Consider the following 17,486-nt stretch of genomic DNA (forward strand, 5'->3'; position numbering starts at 1 on the left):
GAGGGGACGGTACTTGGACTGCAGTCCTTTTTTCTTTTTTAAAGTCAAGGTTAGGATCCAAATAAAATATTAATAATGCTAGGGAGGGTCCATATCAGGTTTGTATAGTCAAGGTTAGGTCTCAAATACAATATTAATACTTCCTACGTCAATAATGCTTATACAGTCCCTTAGCAGCTCAAACACCAGAGTTCAAAAGTGAGATGAAAAGGGATCAAACTGCACAGCAGATTTTAATTTAGGCAAACAGAATGATAGATAAATGAGCCTCGATGAGTCAGGACGTGATCATTTTACCTATAGTAGGCTAATTCTCCTTTTCTCCTAAAAGATTAATTGGGTGATTTTTCTGACAGGAAACATATTTAATACCTGACACCTCTAACATACAGTATTTGTCTTCCAATTCAAACTCCATGCATTTTCATTTAAATGTATAATATGTTATTTTCTGCCACTCGGGCTTTCTCAATTAACAAAAGACAGACTGACTGTTATTGCTGTTAGTCCCTACCAGCAAGGATTCCTTCAGTGTTTATTGTTCAGGAGGTTTTTACCAGGAGCCGAATTATCTGCAAAGGTTTCTTTTTCTTCAAAACAAATGGACCAAGTGAATAAAATTAGTCAAAATACTAAATACAGCAGTTTCATGTTAAAAATCTCTGTTTTCCCAATGCTGTCGGGCTCATTGCAAAGAGGCTGCTAGCCCAGTTCCTGTTAATGTCTGCTCTGGCTTTTTCTTTATTATCTCAAAATCCAGATCTTAAGGAGGTTTTTACTCAGAGACGAATTATCCGCAGAGGTCTCCTTCTCTCTAAAACAAACCGACCCAGTGATTTAAACCGGTTAAATCTCTAAATAAAGCAGTTTCATGCTAAAAAGATTTGTTTTCTCAATACTGTTTGGTTCATCGCAAAGGGGCTGCTAGCCCAGTTCCAGTAAATGTGTGCTCCCATTTTTTCATTCTTATCTCAAAATCCAGATGTTATGGAGGTTTTTACTCAGAGACAAATTATTCACAGAGGTCTCCTTCTCTCAAAAACAAACTGACCCAGTGATTTGAACTGGTTATAACACTGAATAAAGCAGTTTCACATCAAAATATGTGTTTCTCCAAGGCTGTTCAGCACAGCAGGAGCCGAGCTGCCGCTCACACTTGCTCAGTTTGTTTTACTGATAACTGAAGATCCAGGCATCCAATGACTAAAATTCGTCATCGGTTAAGACACTAATTGAAAAATAACCAAGATTTAAACAGTGTATGATAAATATGTAACTTAAAACTGGATAAAAAGTCAAGAAAGTGACAGTTTCTGGCAGATAAGCACAACCCTAACTTATGCACAAAACGTTCACTGAGAAATGACACAAACCGTGTCGTTGATTAAACATTGTAGGAAACATCTGGGAAAATGAAATAGACAACTCAATAAAATATATAACACTGGTCTCGTAGTTATTTGACATTTGAATGCGGAAAATTTACATACTACATCTTTAAAGCTGGTCTATGCAACTTTTGCACAATAGCCACTGCGGCTATATGTAACAGGAACAATGGACAGTGCTACAACAACGTGTAACAATAGCCTAAAAAAGTCAGCTGCAGTAGCGTCTAAAGTTTGCTTACATTAGGTAACATAAGCTACTGGTCATACCAGACCAAATAAGGCTGTAGCAGTAAAACACCTCAGTGTGCCAAACTGAGCAACAGCAAGTTTTATTGCTTGTAAATGCAACTTTTAAGTGGAGGTCTGTGTCATTTTCTCTTTCAACAGTTGCATAATCTCTTTAAGGCAGTTTTACAGAGGTTTGCTGACAGATGTTGTCAAGCTAATAAAGATGTCTGCAGGGTGTGATAATGATGAAGAGAGTAATTATACATTTTAAAATGCATAACACAAAGAGAATAAATAATTACATCCATCTGCTGTTTTTCTAATTTAGCCCAGCCAGGTGAATCTAAATGAAGGCTACAATCCACCTCACTGATTTCATCCCCTTGAAGCCATTTGGGTCGTTAAGGGGAGGTGTGAATACATTAGTGGAAAAGTGAAGAAATTAAGATTATTTCTGGTGCTGACTCCACTGAGACATGGCGTGGGCACACAAGGCCTGCCAACTGTCACTGTGGTTAATTCAGCCACTGATGAGCAGAGCTGTGGAAAATCAAAAGTTGAGTCAGAAATAAATCATACAAATTAAGAAATCAAGACTTGGCTTTGTCTTGAGTGCTGTGAGACTTGTTTTACTTGAGATTTGACTCCATAAAGTTTTGAAAGCAAAAACATTTAAGACTCAAGTTTTAACCGAGTGAAATTTTGACTCTGGTGAAGAAAGATTAAAGGGGACCTATTATGCTAATTCTCAGGCTCATGCTTGTGTTTTGGGTTTCTATTAGAACATGTTTACACACTTTAATGGTCAGAAAACACTTTATTTCCTTTTACTGTCTGTGCTGGAACACCTGTATTCACGTTCTGTCTGAGACGCTCTGTTTAAACACCTGTCTCTTTAAGCCCCCCCCCTCCCAAAAAAGCCCAGTTCGCTCTGATTAGTCAGGTTTTCTGGGTTTTCTACATGTGCACTCTCTGAGTCTTCACAACTTCACTGTAGCCATGTAATGACTGTGTCAGAGTAGCAACAATTTCTACAGTAAAAAATCAACAATAAAGGCTTCTGCACCATAATCCTCACAATCTGAGTTGTTCCAGCAGGAATATGATCCAAAATTGGGGAAAAATTAGAAACATCTGCAACCAATATTACATTTTTCCCTATAGTTAGCATGTAAGCTACATGTAGCAATGTACTTGCTGGGGAAATACTGTACTTTCTACCATGAAAAATCACCAATCAAAGCTTCAAAACCAAATTCTTCACAACCAGACCTGTTCCAGCAGGAGTATGATCTGAAATTGGGAAGAAATGAACAACATCAGCGACCAAGATATCATGTTTCCCTGACGTTAGTATGTAGCTAAATGTAGCAGTATACTTGCAGCCAGGGAATGACTGCTAATTGGAAATCGGCATTTTTTAGTGTGAAAAATCACCAATAAAACCTTTGAAACCAAAATCTTCATATCCTACATGTTCCAGCATAGTTATGACCTGAAAACAGGGAGACATGAACAACATTGTCTAACAAGATTACATGTTTCCCTGATGTTAGCATGTAGCTAAATGTAGCAGTGTACTTGCAGCCAAGGGATGTTTGTTACTTCGAATAGCAGAACTTGCTACTGTAAAAAGAAATCACCAGTAACAGCTTCTAAACCAAAATCTTCAAATCAGACATGTTCCAGTGGTAATATCATCCAAAACTGGGGAAAAATTTAAAACTGCAGCAACCAATATTACATGTTTACCTGGCATTAGCATGTAGCTACACTACAATGTACTTGCAGCAGGGGCATGCATGTAACAAAGTATAGCAGCACTTTCTACCATAAAAAAAAATCACAGATAAAAGCTTCTAAACCAAAATCCTGACAAACGGACATGTTCAAGTAGGAATATGGTCCGAAATCAGGGATAAATTTACAACACTGGCCACCAAGATTACATGTTTCCATAGCGTTAGCATGTAGCTAAATGTAGCAGTGTACTTGCAGCTGGGGAATGGCTTTCTATTGAGAAAATTCACCAATAAAAGCTTCCAAACCAAAATCTTTACAGTCGGACATGTTCCAGAAGGAGTATGATCTCGAACTGGGGAGAAATTAACAACATCGGCAACCAAGATTACATGATTCCATGATGTTAGCATGCAGCTACATGTAGCAGTGTAGGCTACATACTGAAACACTTGCAGTACATCCAACATCAAAACATGACATATATAAGACAGAAAATAAGGAGAGCATAATAGGTTCCCTTTAAAAGAGCTGCAAAGTCATCAGTTTGCTGCAGTATCGTTTGTTCTTGATTTGAGAAGCACCTGTTTCAGTTGCACATCACTGAAAGATGCACCCTGACTTGGACTCGTTCCATAAGACATAAAAACAGCTCCTCTGACAAGTACAACATATGCCTGTAAATATGCGGCCAAAACATGCTGAGGTAATTTGTGCATGATCGCCACTCTGCAATTCAAATGTGTCACCAAAGAGGAAACTGTTGTGTCTAGATTGGTACTTCAGTTTAGTTGAGAGCAGATGCATCAGTTCTAAGTGGTCTGAAGAGGAAAAGGGAGGGAAACAGCTCACAACTAGATACTCAAAAGAAGCGTAGGAATCTCTTCATGGTATGTTAATACCGCACAGCACATCTTCTGTTGGATGTTTCCTTGCTAATCCTTTAGCATTGATCACTGTAAGCCCTCTCAGACCTCAATCATTGCCGAATGTTGCGGTATTGAGGGGTCAAGGAAATGCCAACAGGAAAATAGGGATTTCTTATGATTTAAAAGCAGCCTGTGGTGAGCGCTGTGGTATGTTGAGGTGTCAATCATCTCCATCTGTCAATGCTGCTGAAGTAATCTCTCACAGCAAAACAACTTCACAACAGATGGAGAAAATGGACTTCAGAGGAAAATCTCTGTGTTGGTGAGTCCAGCTTTCCTAAGATGGTGTGCTCATTGTTTGGGAAAAGCATAAAGAAGAGACACCGCAAATTTCCATTATATTGTGCCCCAGTGGGTACATCTGCAATCACCAGGGGGTACTTAAAAAAGTTAGCTCAGCTTATGGGTGTGACGTTGATTTTAAGTATATTTACTGTCACAGTAACAGTAAGATTCCAGACTGCTGACTGCAGATGACAAGTTTCTCTCCGACATGAGTCTGTCATAATAGCTTAACAGAAAGTGTCTGTGTGCAGTGAAACAACACTTGTAAAATACATGTAGTAAGCAAGCAAGCAGAAAAGTTTCCATCTAAAATTGTTGGCTAAATGTACTGGGAATTGGCTGCTGTAGTAGTCGCTTTTTCATTTCAAAGTCGAACCGTTATTTAAATGTGGGGCAAAATTAAATATGGGAACTGCAATGGCCTGTTTAAATTAAAATTTACAGTCTCTAAGTGCAGAGACAATTTGAAGTAGTTTGTCAAGACGTGTTCTTAAAATTCACTCAGCTTGAACTAGTGACATTTTTGTGAATTAATCTAATGAATAAAACCCCAACGGTTGTTTTATTGTTATGCAAACTTACTTTTTGCGACTATGCTTACTATAGTTTTGTCAGTTGTATAAAACAGAATAAAATCATAATAATAAACATTTAATATAATAGTACTCTTGGGTTGAAAAAGTCTACTGCCTAATGTACATTCAAAAATCTCTGTATCTCATCCATAGTGAAGGTTAGCATATGATATATGAGGCTGCTCTGTTATGCACATTAGTACACAAAAGGCATTGCCATAGCAACATAGAATCTTATCCAAACAAATGAAATGAATAGTCTGGGTCTGTTCAAAACCGCATACTTACCTACTACTCATACTAACTCTTTGAGTATGTAGTGTGTTTACACTGCGCAGTATGCAATTTTGAGTATGCGAAAAGTTCCCGGATGCATACTAGATTCGCCAGAAATATTGAGTATACATCATGAGCTTACTACTCACACTCAAATTACCCAAGATGCAATGTAACGTGACGTCATCGATTGTCACTTCCTTGCCGCGCACAGGACAAAAGAAAAAAGAAGAAGAAGTTATTTATTTATTTATATTTATTACTACTGTATATTATAACTTATGAAACTTCATGAAATCATTCAATTCACAACGACTTTGTTGTTCAATGATGTTGTTGTATGTACATTTTTCCCTCCAATTTTCAGGCTGTGAGGTATGTTATATTGCGTTGTATATTATGATTAGATTTATAGTTGATTAAAAAGGAAACTTACATCTGAGAACAATCCCAAGTCGACTGTGAGCATGATGTACCGAAGACGGCGGGCCGATCTTCGTCTCAGAGCTGACAAGACTCTCCGGTGAGGCATTTTGAATGGTCAAATTCCGTTAACAGGACGAGATTGGTCAAAACGGCGGTTTCAAGCTAGCTACATCAAGGGTAGGTTCGCCTTCCCGTTTTCAAAGTAAAAGCACAAATTTTATCGTTATGGTTTTCTGTATAAGAAAGGGCAACGGGTGTTTTATTTTGTAAAAATAACCGGAAGTGCGTTGCTCACTACGGCTAGCTTGAGTAGCGCCGAAATCGTCCGAACAAAATTGTAAACAGCTGGTATTTGGTCAGATTTTCAACACGTTGTGGATCTAAACGGCTACTTTCTCGCCTAAAAATGTTTCAAATGTTGCTAAAGTTATATATTTACAGAGTTTAGAGCTTAAGCAAAATCAGCTTAAGGCCGGCTGATTTCGGCTCGGGCAGGAGCGAAATGCATTGTGGGTTATCATGTAGTATGCTACAGTGTAAATGGTCTGCATACTGTCTGTTGATTGAGTATGTAGTATGTAGTATGGCAGTATGTAATATGTAGTATGCGGTTTCGAACACAGCATATGAAAATGACTGGAGGCGCTACACAGTACAAGGGGCCTTGAATATTCTATTGGAATCAAGTCACGTACAATCAATATACAGCCACATTCTAGTGTGTGAACATACCACATACTCAAAAGCTACATAGTATGACACTGAGACACAAGCCCCTTTGACACTGCCTGTTCCAGGCAGGAAATGTTTGCCACCTCGCCATTCTGTATAAAATGTACAATCGCAGAATGGGGGAGCAGAGTTGTTTCGCCTTTAAGCGTGCCGCGGAGGTCGTGACAGTGCAGAATCATTACTCTGTTAAAGGGACAGCCGGCAGAATGGGATCATGGATAGGGTGGGTGTGACGTTCTGACGATGTGTTATGTGTACAACCCACCCTAGGGGATTTAAAAAGTAGCAAGTAGCAGTTAGCAGCTAACTCAAAGAAGAAACGCAGCCAAATTTGGAAAACAATGAGGTCCAGGAGCTCCTTACCTTCCAAGCAGAGGATGAAATCAGTTGTCATTTAACAGGGTGGGTAAATGATTGTTACTGCTATGTTAATGCCATTGTTATTGTATAGAAAGCGCTGCTGACACATCTGTTATATGTCACACTAGAGGCTGATGCTGTTGTGGTAGGGGCTGTACACATGCCACATTTTTTGCACCCTCAAATGAATTATCTTTAATGTAGATATGCGCCAGAGGGATGACGTCACTCATTCCCGAATGCCTATTTTTCAGGGCGCGCTGGTTGCACCCTGAGATAAATTGAGTTCAACTTTTGGAAGGCAGTGCAGTGCAATGCACACCACATGTCATGTGATGACAACCAACCAATCACAACCGACAGATATCTTTCCCTTCCTAAGTATCAGTCTGTGATTAATATGGAGAAGAAGTTAGTCATGTTAGGGCAGGGCTGTCAGAGCGTTACATCTGTCCCAAGGACAATAGGCCTATGAATCCGTTTTTACATCTGGAGCCTCCCGTCTACAACGGGCTTGACACTAGCCCTAGTTGAGGACTTGGCTCAGAGTCCAGAGTTACTCTTTTATCCTGACCCCTCCTTAAGGAATCTGATCCCGTTTGATTTGGCAGTGGGAATTTCTTGCGATCGCATGCCTTTGCTGACTTCGACCCCAGCAGGATTCGAACCATAGACCTTCTACATGGAAGACGAGTGTTCGAAACCACTATTGTCCTGTCCTAAGGACGATAGGTCTACACACTTACAAACACCGCCTGGAAGAAGATCAGCTCTGCACTCAGGATTTCAGGTAAATAGGATATATGATGCTTGTTAGGGTTGCTTACCCGCGCTCTTAAAAGCTGGCACAGAAAAGGTACAAGAGTAGCACCCAGTGCCTGACCTCGTGTTTTCCAGGGAGTTAAAGACATGGTGGCATGTGTCTGGAATTTTGGCTTTTTTTCTCTCAACCGACACAAATGATAATTAACTTTTGTCTTTAATTAAAGACACCGGCTTGCTTTTTTATTCAGAGCTGTGATTTTAAGAAAGACGTCAAAAGAGAAAGTTTACTGTGTTTATATATGACATGCTATCAGCAACAATGTAAATATTTCTGTGATGTAACTCCTAGGTCAGTGAGTGCACTTGTGTTAAACCTCACATGGGGATCAGATTAAATACATACACTGCATCCTAAATATAGAATGTGTTCCAGAACACCATTTGGATTGAGGCATTACATACAGGAACAATCTACTGCATCACCGAGGGGTTTATGTGCTAATGGAATGACTTAGAGCATTTACAGGGTCAGAGGACGTCAGGCTAATGATATGCTCACATACACTGTGTGTTGATGCGTGTGTGTGTGTGTGTGTGTGTGTGTGTGGTGGTATGTGTCAAAACATGGAAGCCCTCCTGGGTCTTAAAGGGCACGAAACAACATCAACAGGAGCCGGAGGTCAGACAGACAGAGGGAGGTCTGAGAGGAAAGTTTTAAAAGTCATCTGATCCCTCAACACTTTCCCCAGAGGGAGGCACTACGCTAACCCACAGAACACACACACACACACACACACACAAACTGATTACCCCAGGCTATTATACGGCTGAAAAGATTGCTCTAACAAGGGATAAGGGGGAGGACAGGGACACCAAGTGATCAGGCAGGACATAAAGGAAATTATATCGAAGTAACTTTTAACAACTAAAGCCCCCACTCCAGGTTCGGAGTGGGTTACTGCCCCAAGCGAGGGAGTTCAAGTGTCTCAGGGGTCTTGTTCACGAGTGAGGGTAGAATACAGCACTTGGTGTGTCATCTGCAGTGATGCAGGCGCTGCGCCAGATTGTCATGGTGAAGAGAGAGCTGAGCCAAAAGGCAAAGCTTTTGATTTACTGGTCCATCTACGTCCCAACCCTCACCTATGGTCATGAGCTCTGGGTAGTGACCAAGAGAATGAGGTTGCGGATACAAGCGGTCGAAATGAGTTTCATCCATGGGGTTGCTGGGCTCAGCCTTAGAGATAGGGTGAGGAGCTCGGACATCCGGAGAGAGCTCGGAGTAGAGCTGCTGCTCCTTTGTGTCGAAAGGGGTACGTTGAGGTGGTTCGGGCACCTGATCAGGATGCCTCTTGGGCACCTCTAATTCTAGACACGTCCAACTGGTAGAAGTTTCCAGGGCAGACCCAGAACACGCTATAGGGATTTCATATCTTGTGTCGCATCTCGCTTCTTCAGTCAACATCAATTAAAAGTGTTTGTTTTTGCCACGAAGGCTCAGATAGTTATTATGAGCAACTTCAAACATTATGGGTAAGATCCCTACAAAGAAATTAAACATTTTTCTGTACCTTTTGCTTGTTCTGTTCTGTTTTGTGTTCAAGTCTCACATATGAGAAGCCTCGCAAAAGGTGCAGGAATAAAAAAGGGTGGAAACATTGGAGAGAGTTGGGGAAAGAAGTGCCAGTAATTGTTGGTTGGGGGACAAAAAAGCGTATCTTACTCTTATCTAAAAGACTTATAATGTCATGGCTGAATATTTAGCTTATTTCGCTGTGTCCATACATCTGCAGATGCCTAATCTGGACACATCATCAGTGATGTTCTTGGAATCATCGGGTGTTTCGGGTCTTTCACCATCATATAACCTCCTCCAGGTGATCCATCCAGGGCTGATCAGACCCCAGCTTGTGTCCAAATGGCTAGCTACCATGACTCCATGGGTCTCCTCTCTTAAGCCATAGCCATCTTGAGGCTCTCTCTGCTGCATCGGTGGTATTGCAGATAGCTCTCCTTGTCCTCTCTCCCTCGATGCCCAAACTGCTGTAGGCTCTGGCTAAGGATCGGGCCACAAATCCCCCACATCCAACCTCCGCCGGGACACACCTTGCTCTCCATCCAGCCCTCTGACCAATCCCGCGTACTTGGAGAGCTTCCTTTCAAAGGCCTCTTCCAAGCGGTCTTCCCATGGGACTGTCAACTCCAGTTGCACAGCCTGCTTGGTGGACTCAGACACAAGGACAATGTCTGGTCGCAGGGTGGTAACTGCTATATGGCTGGGGAACTTCAGCTGACGCTCGAGATCGACCAACAACTGCCAGTCCCTTGCCGAGGTCAGAATGCCTGCAGATGTTCTTTTGGTGGGAGCTGGCTGCTCCCCTGCCCTGACGAAGGCGATGGATTTCTTGGAGGGTCGGTGCCGCTTTGCCCACTCTAGTCCTATGCTGATGGCTTCAGCAATGGTCTTCAGGACCTGGTCATGTCTCCATTGGTACCGTCCATCTCCGAGTGCCCTTGTACAGCAGCTAAGGATGTGCTCCAGGGTTCCTCACTTGGAACACAGTGGGCATGTTGGTGACTCTGCTATGCCCCATGTGTGCAAGTTCGACAATGTGGAAACATGCAAAATTATAGAACAAGACTTCTCCTTTAGTGAGACTCGAAATAATAATGTGACGGTGATGGCTGCAGTCCCCTCTCTCAATACTAGACCAATTTCTAAAACTGTTGAAAAAGGTTGAAAAATATCAACGTTTTGCTTTGAATATACTTAAAATATCACCAGAAAGCTATCAAATAAATCATAAGACATGTATGAATAATTTTCCTACATGTACCTGAGGAGCTGCAGGGCAGAGCCAGTACATTTTACACTACTTCCTATGAGATTCAACTGAAATGTGAAGCCACTAAGCATGTCTAAGTCTTCTTGTTCAACTTCATTAATCTGACTTTGCATTCTGATTTACAGTGTTGGTTACTAAATAAAAAAAATCCCATTACCATTACACATATGGGCTATAGTATATCTGCCCTATGTTCACTGTCTCTATGTGTGCAGTGCTATAACTCTTGGCTATAGCTAATGGTTGCCATTCATTTCTAGATAACATAATTCATTAATTTGCATACCATTGTTTGTGTGACTGATAAAGATGAAAATGAAAAGTGATGCGATCACCTCTGGGGATTACAGAAGTATGTGATGCAAATCAGCTCCAACTGTAACAATAAGCTGTCAGACGCTCTGAGCGTCAACAAGCCCACGACGTTCCCAGTGATTTGGAAAGTCAGTAGGTGTGCTGGCAGGACCTTTGGAGAAACTGCCAGGAGATCCTTAAAAAGTCATTAAATTTAATAACAGCCATCAATCTGCCAACTCTCTGTGGGTCTACAGGAGGGTGGACATATTAATAGGGACACTGTACAAGTAAAGGAAATTCAATTAAACGTCTCAATTCCGCTGTAAGAAATGACCATCAAGCTGACTCCACACCTCTCTGACACAGACTGTATTTAACCACTACAGTTGAGCGTGCAGACTTATAAATGGATGTCACAAAAATATTAAAGGGCCAGATCACTCAATTACAAAAGGTGTATCCACACCAGTGCATGGATGTAAATGTCCAAATCACTCTGAACAACCCTCAGACCTCATTGTGAACAACTTCCGTCTCTTTTCTGCTCCCCAAATTACTGAGCAAGAGTCTGTGGAAAAGCATCAAATCTGACAGGAAATAAATCTTCAGAGGTAGTTCAACTCAAAAGTCTTACTATCATATCGCTTCAGCTCATTCAGAAACTAGAATTACCGCATCTGCAAACCAGTCAAGTTGCAGTTAGTTTACATTTATGTTGGTTGAGACTCATATGTAGCCAAGGCATCGGACAATGCTTCAGTTATGGATCTTGCTGCAAAGAATTTACTATGATGATTCTTAAACATATTCTTAAACATGAATGCTTCACACACCTTTTACCTTGCAGCACAGAAGATCTATATAGTCAGTATCTGATTATATGTCTCCCCTTCTGTTCAGTTACAGCACTGAATAATGACCAGGAAAGTGTTTTATGCAGAACACTATGATGTCACAGTGAAGCTGACCTTTGACCTTTTGGATATAAAATGTCATCACTTCATCATATCATCCTATTAGACATTTTGGTAAAATGTTGTCATACATAATGTTTACATAGTTGAATTATGGCCCAAAATATGTTTTGTGAGGTCACATTGACCTTTGACCACCAAAATCTAATCATCTTAGTTCATCTTTGAGTCCAAGTGGACGTTTGTGCCAAATTTGAAGACATGCCCTCAAGGTGTTCTTGAGATTTTGCATTCGTGCAAATGGGACAGACAGACAAGCCAAAAACACAATGCCTCCAGCCATGGCTGTAGCTGGTGCCGAGGCATACAAATGCCCACAGGCTCACTAACTCCAACTGAGTGTGGCTGGCTGTGAAGTTATCAGTAAAAGTAAATGAGCAGCTCAAAACCAAAACATTTTACCTGTTAAAAGAAGTACATTAAAAACAGCAATTGATTCAAACAAGATTCAGACAAGTTTTTAAAGTCTTAAAGTCTGATAGAAAAGCAAAACCATCTGCATGACTAGAGACCAAACGAGATAAAAGACAGAGTATACCTTTTTGTGATTTGGATGAACTGAACTTTTAAGCCTCCATCATGTCTTAGGGGGATTTCACACCTGCCCTGTCTGGTTCAGTTCAGTCGTTTATTTTGCCCCCTAAGTGCAGTTCATTAAGGCAGGTGTGAACACAGCAATCACACTCAGGTGCGCACCAAAACAACCGGACTGAGACCTTCTTGAAGAGGTGGTCTCAGTCCGCTTACAAACGAACTCTGGTGCAGTTCCGACCTCAATCTGAACCAACTGCAGTCACATGACACATTGTTTGAGTTAAACATGAGCATGTTACAGTCCTGGAGGATTATTAATGTGCACCTCCTCCTGTACTGCCTTAATATGCACATTCAGCACATCCAATGCATCAAAACATTGTTTTCTAGTTGGAGCCGCGCCTCGTTTTCAAACTGTATGGTTTGACTAAAATGAACAATGACAGCAATATAGTCCACGATGAGCAGCGCTAAAATCAACCTGCGTAGTTGTCCCTCCATTGTGACATTAGAAAGTGTCACATTGTGTGCAAGTGTGCTCTTCTCCTTGTTCTTATTCTTCCTGCATGGAAATTCTGACCAATCAAGAGGCGCAAGGCATTTGATCTGGTCCGCTTGTAAATGCTGCCGTGAGACAAACCAACTCTCGGTAATTATGACTGATTTTAAGATTTTAAATATAGCTGAGTTTCTTACCTATCCTCCAAGTCGTGACCTGAGATCATCAAGCCTACCCTCGCTAGTGGTCCCTAGATCAAGGTTGGTAACTAAAAGTGACCATCAAGGCTTTTGCCATCAAGGCCCCGAAGCTCTGGAATTCTCCACCTGATAGGATTAGGCAAGCTAGCACATTACCCGTCTTTAAATCATTGCTTAAAACACATTTTTATAGGTAAGATTTCCCTTTTAATGCCACAAGGCATGCAATCGTTGAGAAAAACCTTTTATCAATAAACTGTAAAATATCTTGACTCTGACCTATAGATATGGTCCAGACGGCGGCGATCTTCATCATGGCTTTGGTTCTGGAGTTGAAGCGGCTGTGCTCTATGGGGTTGCGGATGGCAACGTATCGGTCCAGAGAGATGGCACACAGGTGCATGATGGAGGCGGTGGAGAACAGCACGTCCAGGTAGATCCAGATCGGACACAGGGCGCTGGGGAGAGGCCAGGCGTAGTCTGGAGAGAGAAAAGACGGGACAAAAGGCGAGAAGGTTCGAGGGTTAAGGGCAATGTTATATGACTGATAATACATCGTTGTGTTTGATAAGCAGTGATGTAGATATATTCAATCTGTTCTGAGGGCCTTGCTGAGTGAATGTCATCAGGGTCAGTGGAGTGTGAAGGCTTAAGATGCAGGTTGACTAAACTTTAATTAATTGGAGTACATCAAAGCACAGCTCACTTTGCGTGCACTAAATTCCCCGGTTCCCATAAGGAATCAGGTTAAAGCAATAGTCTGATTTACAAGTATTACTCTGATTATAATGATTAAGATCATTAGATAAAAAGGTGTTTACATGGAGAATTCTAGAGTCGCAGAAAAGAGGTTAAGAGTAGATCATTAGTTTTAATTGCTGACAGCGAGGATGTGAAGTTATTGTTCAACACAGATGTTGTTTACATGGGCCAGTAAACAGTGGATTAACACAGTGCAAGTGTGGTAAGGTATGATAAACACGAGAATAAAGCTTTGTCGTATGTGTGTGTTTGTGTGAAGTGGTTGTGGCTTGTCAAGGTTTGATGCAACCTGCTGAGAAGAGAATAGAAAAGGACACGTCAAAAGGGAGATAATGAATAACAGTGTTGATTAAGGCTGATGATAAAGATAAAGACGGGCAGAATACCGCAGCCCCGCTGGGAAAATGGGAGTCACTTAATTATGTTTATAAGGAATGTGCAATATATGGGACGCAGTCTGTAAAAGTTTTTCAACTGTCAACCAAGGACTTAAAGGGACAGTCAACACCCAAATCAAAAGTACACTCTTTCCCTCATACTTGTAGTGCTTTTTATCAATCTAGATTTTTGGTGAGAGTTGCTGAATGTTGAAGATATCGGCCATCAGTGTTGGGCGGTAACATGTCTCAGTATGTCTCAGTTTGTTATCACATCACTACTGACTCGAAATACAACAATCCCACCAGCGGACTCATTTTTGTAATTGTCGCACTGTGCAGGCACGTCACGCGCCATCTCAGCTGCGGACGTCGGCTGTAGCCCTGCACTGGCTAAACAACCAAAACTGGATTTACAAAGAAGTGATGAAGCTTGTGGCTGGATATGTGGTGGATAAAATGTTGCTCCATGAGTGACTCTCCATCTTTCAGGCAGGTCTTTGAGGAAATGCCTGGCACATGCAACCGAAGACCCCCAGGTAAATAGAAGTGATCAAGCCTTAGCTGCACTTAACAATGATTACCCAGACATTCACACAGAGGCACAAATCTGAATTTTGGGGAGATACACAATTACCAGTTTTATGGGGTGTAACTAAAAAGTAATATAATGAGTAGTGTAACAAATTACTGTTGGCAGGGAGTAAAAAGTAAAGCAATATCATTACTTCTGAAAAGATTAACGACTAATATAATACATTTTAGTCAGGACCACTTCAGTCCAAAAATTTTTTATTTCCATTTGTAGTATTATATTTGGCAGTATGGCTCTGTTCTGGGGCCTCTCTGCCTTCCATGCACCTATGTGGAAAGCATAAAGCAGAGAGAGCACACCTCTCTGCCCTTCCATGCACAAACAAAGAAAGCCCAAGGCAGAGAGCGCAAACCACCCTGCCCTTCCATGTGCATACATGGAAAGCCCAAGGCAGGGAGAGCAGCAGCAAAGACCCCCAAGGAACAGAACAGAGCAGCATCAATGACAAACAGAAATGACGCTGATAAGTCAGACACAGCATCAAAAGGAGGAGCTGGGGTGAAGGTGGGTTGCAAAGCAGCTTGCAGAGAAGCAGCAACAGTCAGCAGGGCAGACCAGTTTAAATAGGGCGCTCTGAATGAAACTCAGAAATTGGTTGCATAGAAAGGAATCATGTGATCTATCAGCTGACTCCCTTCCATCAATCAGCTGCTCCATCAGTTGATTGGGCTGTTTGAGATCAGCTGATGTAGCTGGGATGTGAGCTTCGCTTTGCATCGTGTTCTGCCTGAACTAACACTATGCTTAATTTTTAGAGTAACAAGCCCAACACTGTTGGCCATAGAGATGTCTGCCTTCACTTGAATATAATGGAACTAGATGGCACTCAGCTTGTGGTGCTCAAAGTGCTAAAAAAAATCATCTGAAAAACTCAACAGCAGTGTCAAGTCAGCACAATTTCCTTTCTACCGAACTACACCCACCAACTATATCAAAGCGCAGAAGGAATTGTGCATGACACTAGAGGTAAGAGGAAAGATAGAGGGCAAACTGTCCCTTTAGAGTTAAAAGAAGCAAACTGTTAGTTATATTTAAGGAACCACAGTGAGTGTTACACTTGTTCATTAGCTGTAAGGAAAACTGTTATCTAATAAACCATTTGTGATGCTAGGAATGACTAGCCATTTTTTCGGTGATGCTCTGTTGATACCTGGGGGGGAAATCCTTACCTCTTCCACAGGGAGGTCAAAGGTCACAACCAGTGATAGTGTGATACCATGTTGAACGGGTAGTGAGTCAGTGTCTTGGCTCACTGCTCTGTAGGGGGGAACAGTTTGGGTCATGGGGAAAAAAATCAGCCTCAATTATCTCAGCACATGGGCCAGCGTGCCGCCTGGGACGAGGACACGGCAGCTGATGTAACTAACAGAAATACAACTGGGAGCATTTTGGCAGGGAATTAAATCAACGGGTTAACCTTTGCTTAAACTGGGGTAAATTAAACAGCTTGATTGGCGAGCTGGCTGCTCAGAAGGCTAAAATGTTATCCTGGCACCACTACAGCCAACAGCAGGAAGGGTACACAGAGGACAAAAAATATACTGAAAAGAGACTCTATGCTCATTTTCAGCTTTGTACTTGTATTTACGGTTTCTACTTGGACATATTCACATGCTTTAATGTTCAAAAAACACTTCCTCATACTGTCTGTGCTGGAACACCTGTATTCACCATCGATCTCTTTAAGCCCCGCTCCCCAAAAAGGCCAATCTGCTCTGCTTGGATTTAGGGTCTTCTGTATCTCAGCATTGTTTGGCCAACATTGCAGCCAGAGATTTAACTGTAACAAGGAATAGTGACATTTTCTACTGCGAAAAGACTACATGTCTCCCAGATGTTAGCATGTAGCTACATATAGCGTATATAGTGCAGTATAGTTGAGCTGGGAAACAACTCTGTATAGCAACACTCTCTCCTGAAATAACCCATAAGAGCTTCTAAATACAACAAGACATGCTTCAGCAGGAACATGATCTGGCAACCAAGACTACATGTTTCCCTGACATTAGCATGTAGCTACATGTAGCAGTGTAGCTGCAGTCAGGGAATGGCTTTCACTGAGTATAACGGCACTTTCTAGGGTGAAAACTCACCAATAAAAGTCTCTAAACCAAAATCTTTACAATCAGACATGTTCAACATTGGCAACAAAGATTATGAAGAGTTTCCCTGACATTAGCATGTAGCTACACATAGCAGTGTAGGCTACATAATGTAAACACTTGCAGTAGAGTGCCTGGAGCAAAGTAGAGTAATAACATACAATAAGCCGGCCAAAGGAGGAGATAGAGGCCACTGATAAAGACAAGGAAGCTTCTCACAATGCATGGAGGGTTTCATCCCAAGTCCAGCACCCTGAGACTGTATACTAAGAGGAACGAGGGGGGCCAAGGACTGGTGAGCGTCAGAGCCACTGTCCAGGACGAACCAACCAAGATCCAGGAATACATCAGGAAGATGCCTCCCAAAGATGAGCTGCTAAGTGACTACCTCAGGCAGCAGAAGAGGAGGACGAACCATCGTGGAAGGACAAGCCCCTGCATGGCATGTACCTCTGACAGATTGAAGAAGTGGCCAATATCAAGAAATTCTACCATTGGCTGGAAAAGGCTGGACTGAAAGACAGCACAGAAGCACTAATCATGGTAGCACAAGAACAGTAGAAGAAGCACCAAGTGGCTGGCATAGTGTATGGGAA

The 17,486-nt window shown here is 41.8% G+C and overlaps 1 protein-coding gene across 1 annotated transcript in view; it reads right to left on the reverse strand.

Annotated features, from left to right (window-relative positions):
- htr2cl1 (5-hydroxytryptamine (serotonin) receptor 2C, G protein-coupled-like 1) overlaps positions 1-17,486 on the reverse strand; it is a 223,564-nt gene that overhangs the window by 15,249 nt on the left and 190,829 nt on the right. The window contains exon 6 of the mRNA XM_078164563.1: positions 13,334-13,534. Coding sequence (XP_078020689.1) covers positions 13,334-13,534 — 201 coding nt within the window. The remainder of the gene's footprint in view (positions 1-13,333; positions 13,535-17,486) is intronic.

This window comes from Epinephelus lanceolatus, chromosome 22 (assembly GCF_041903045.1).
Source record: "Epinephelus lanceolatus isolate andai-2023 chromosome 22, ASM4190304v1, whole genome shotgun sequence".
NCBI lineage: Eukaryota > Metazoa > Chordata > Actinopteri > Perciformes > Serranidae > Epinephelus > Epinephelus lanceolatus.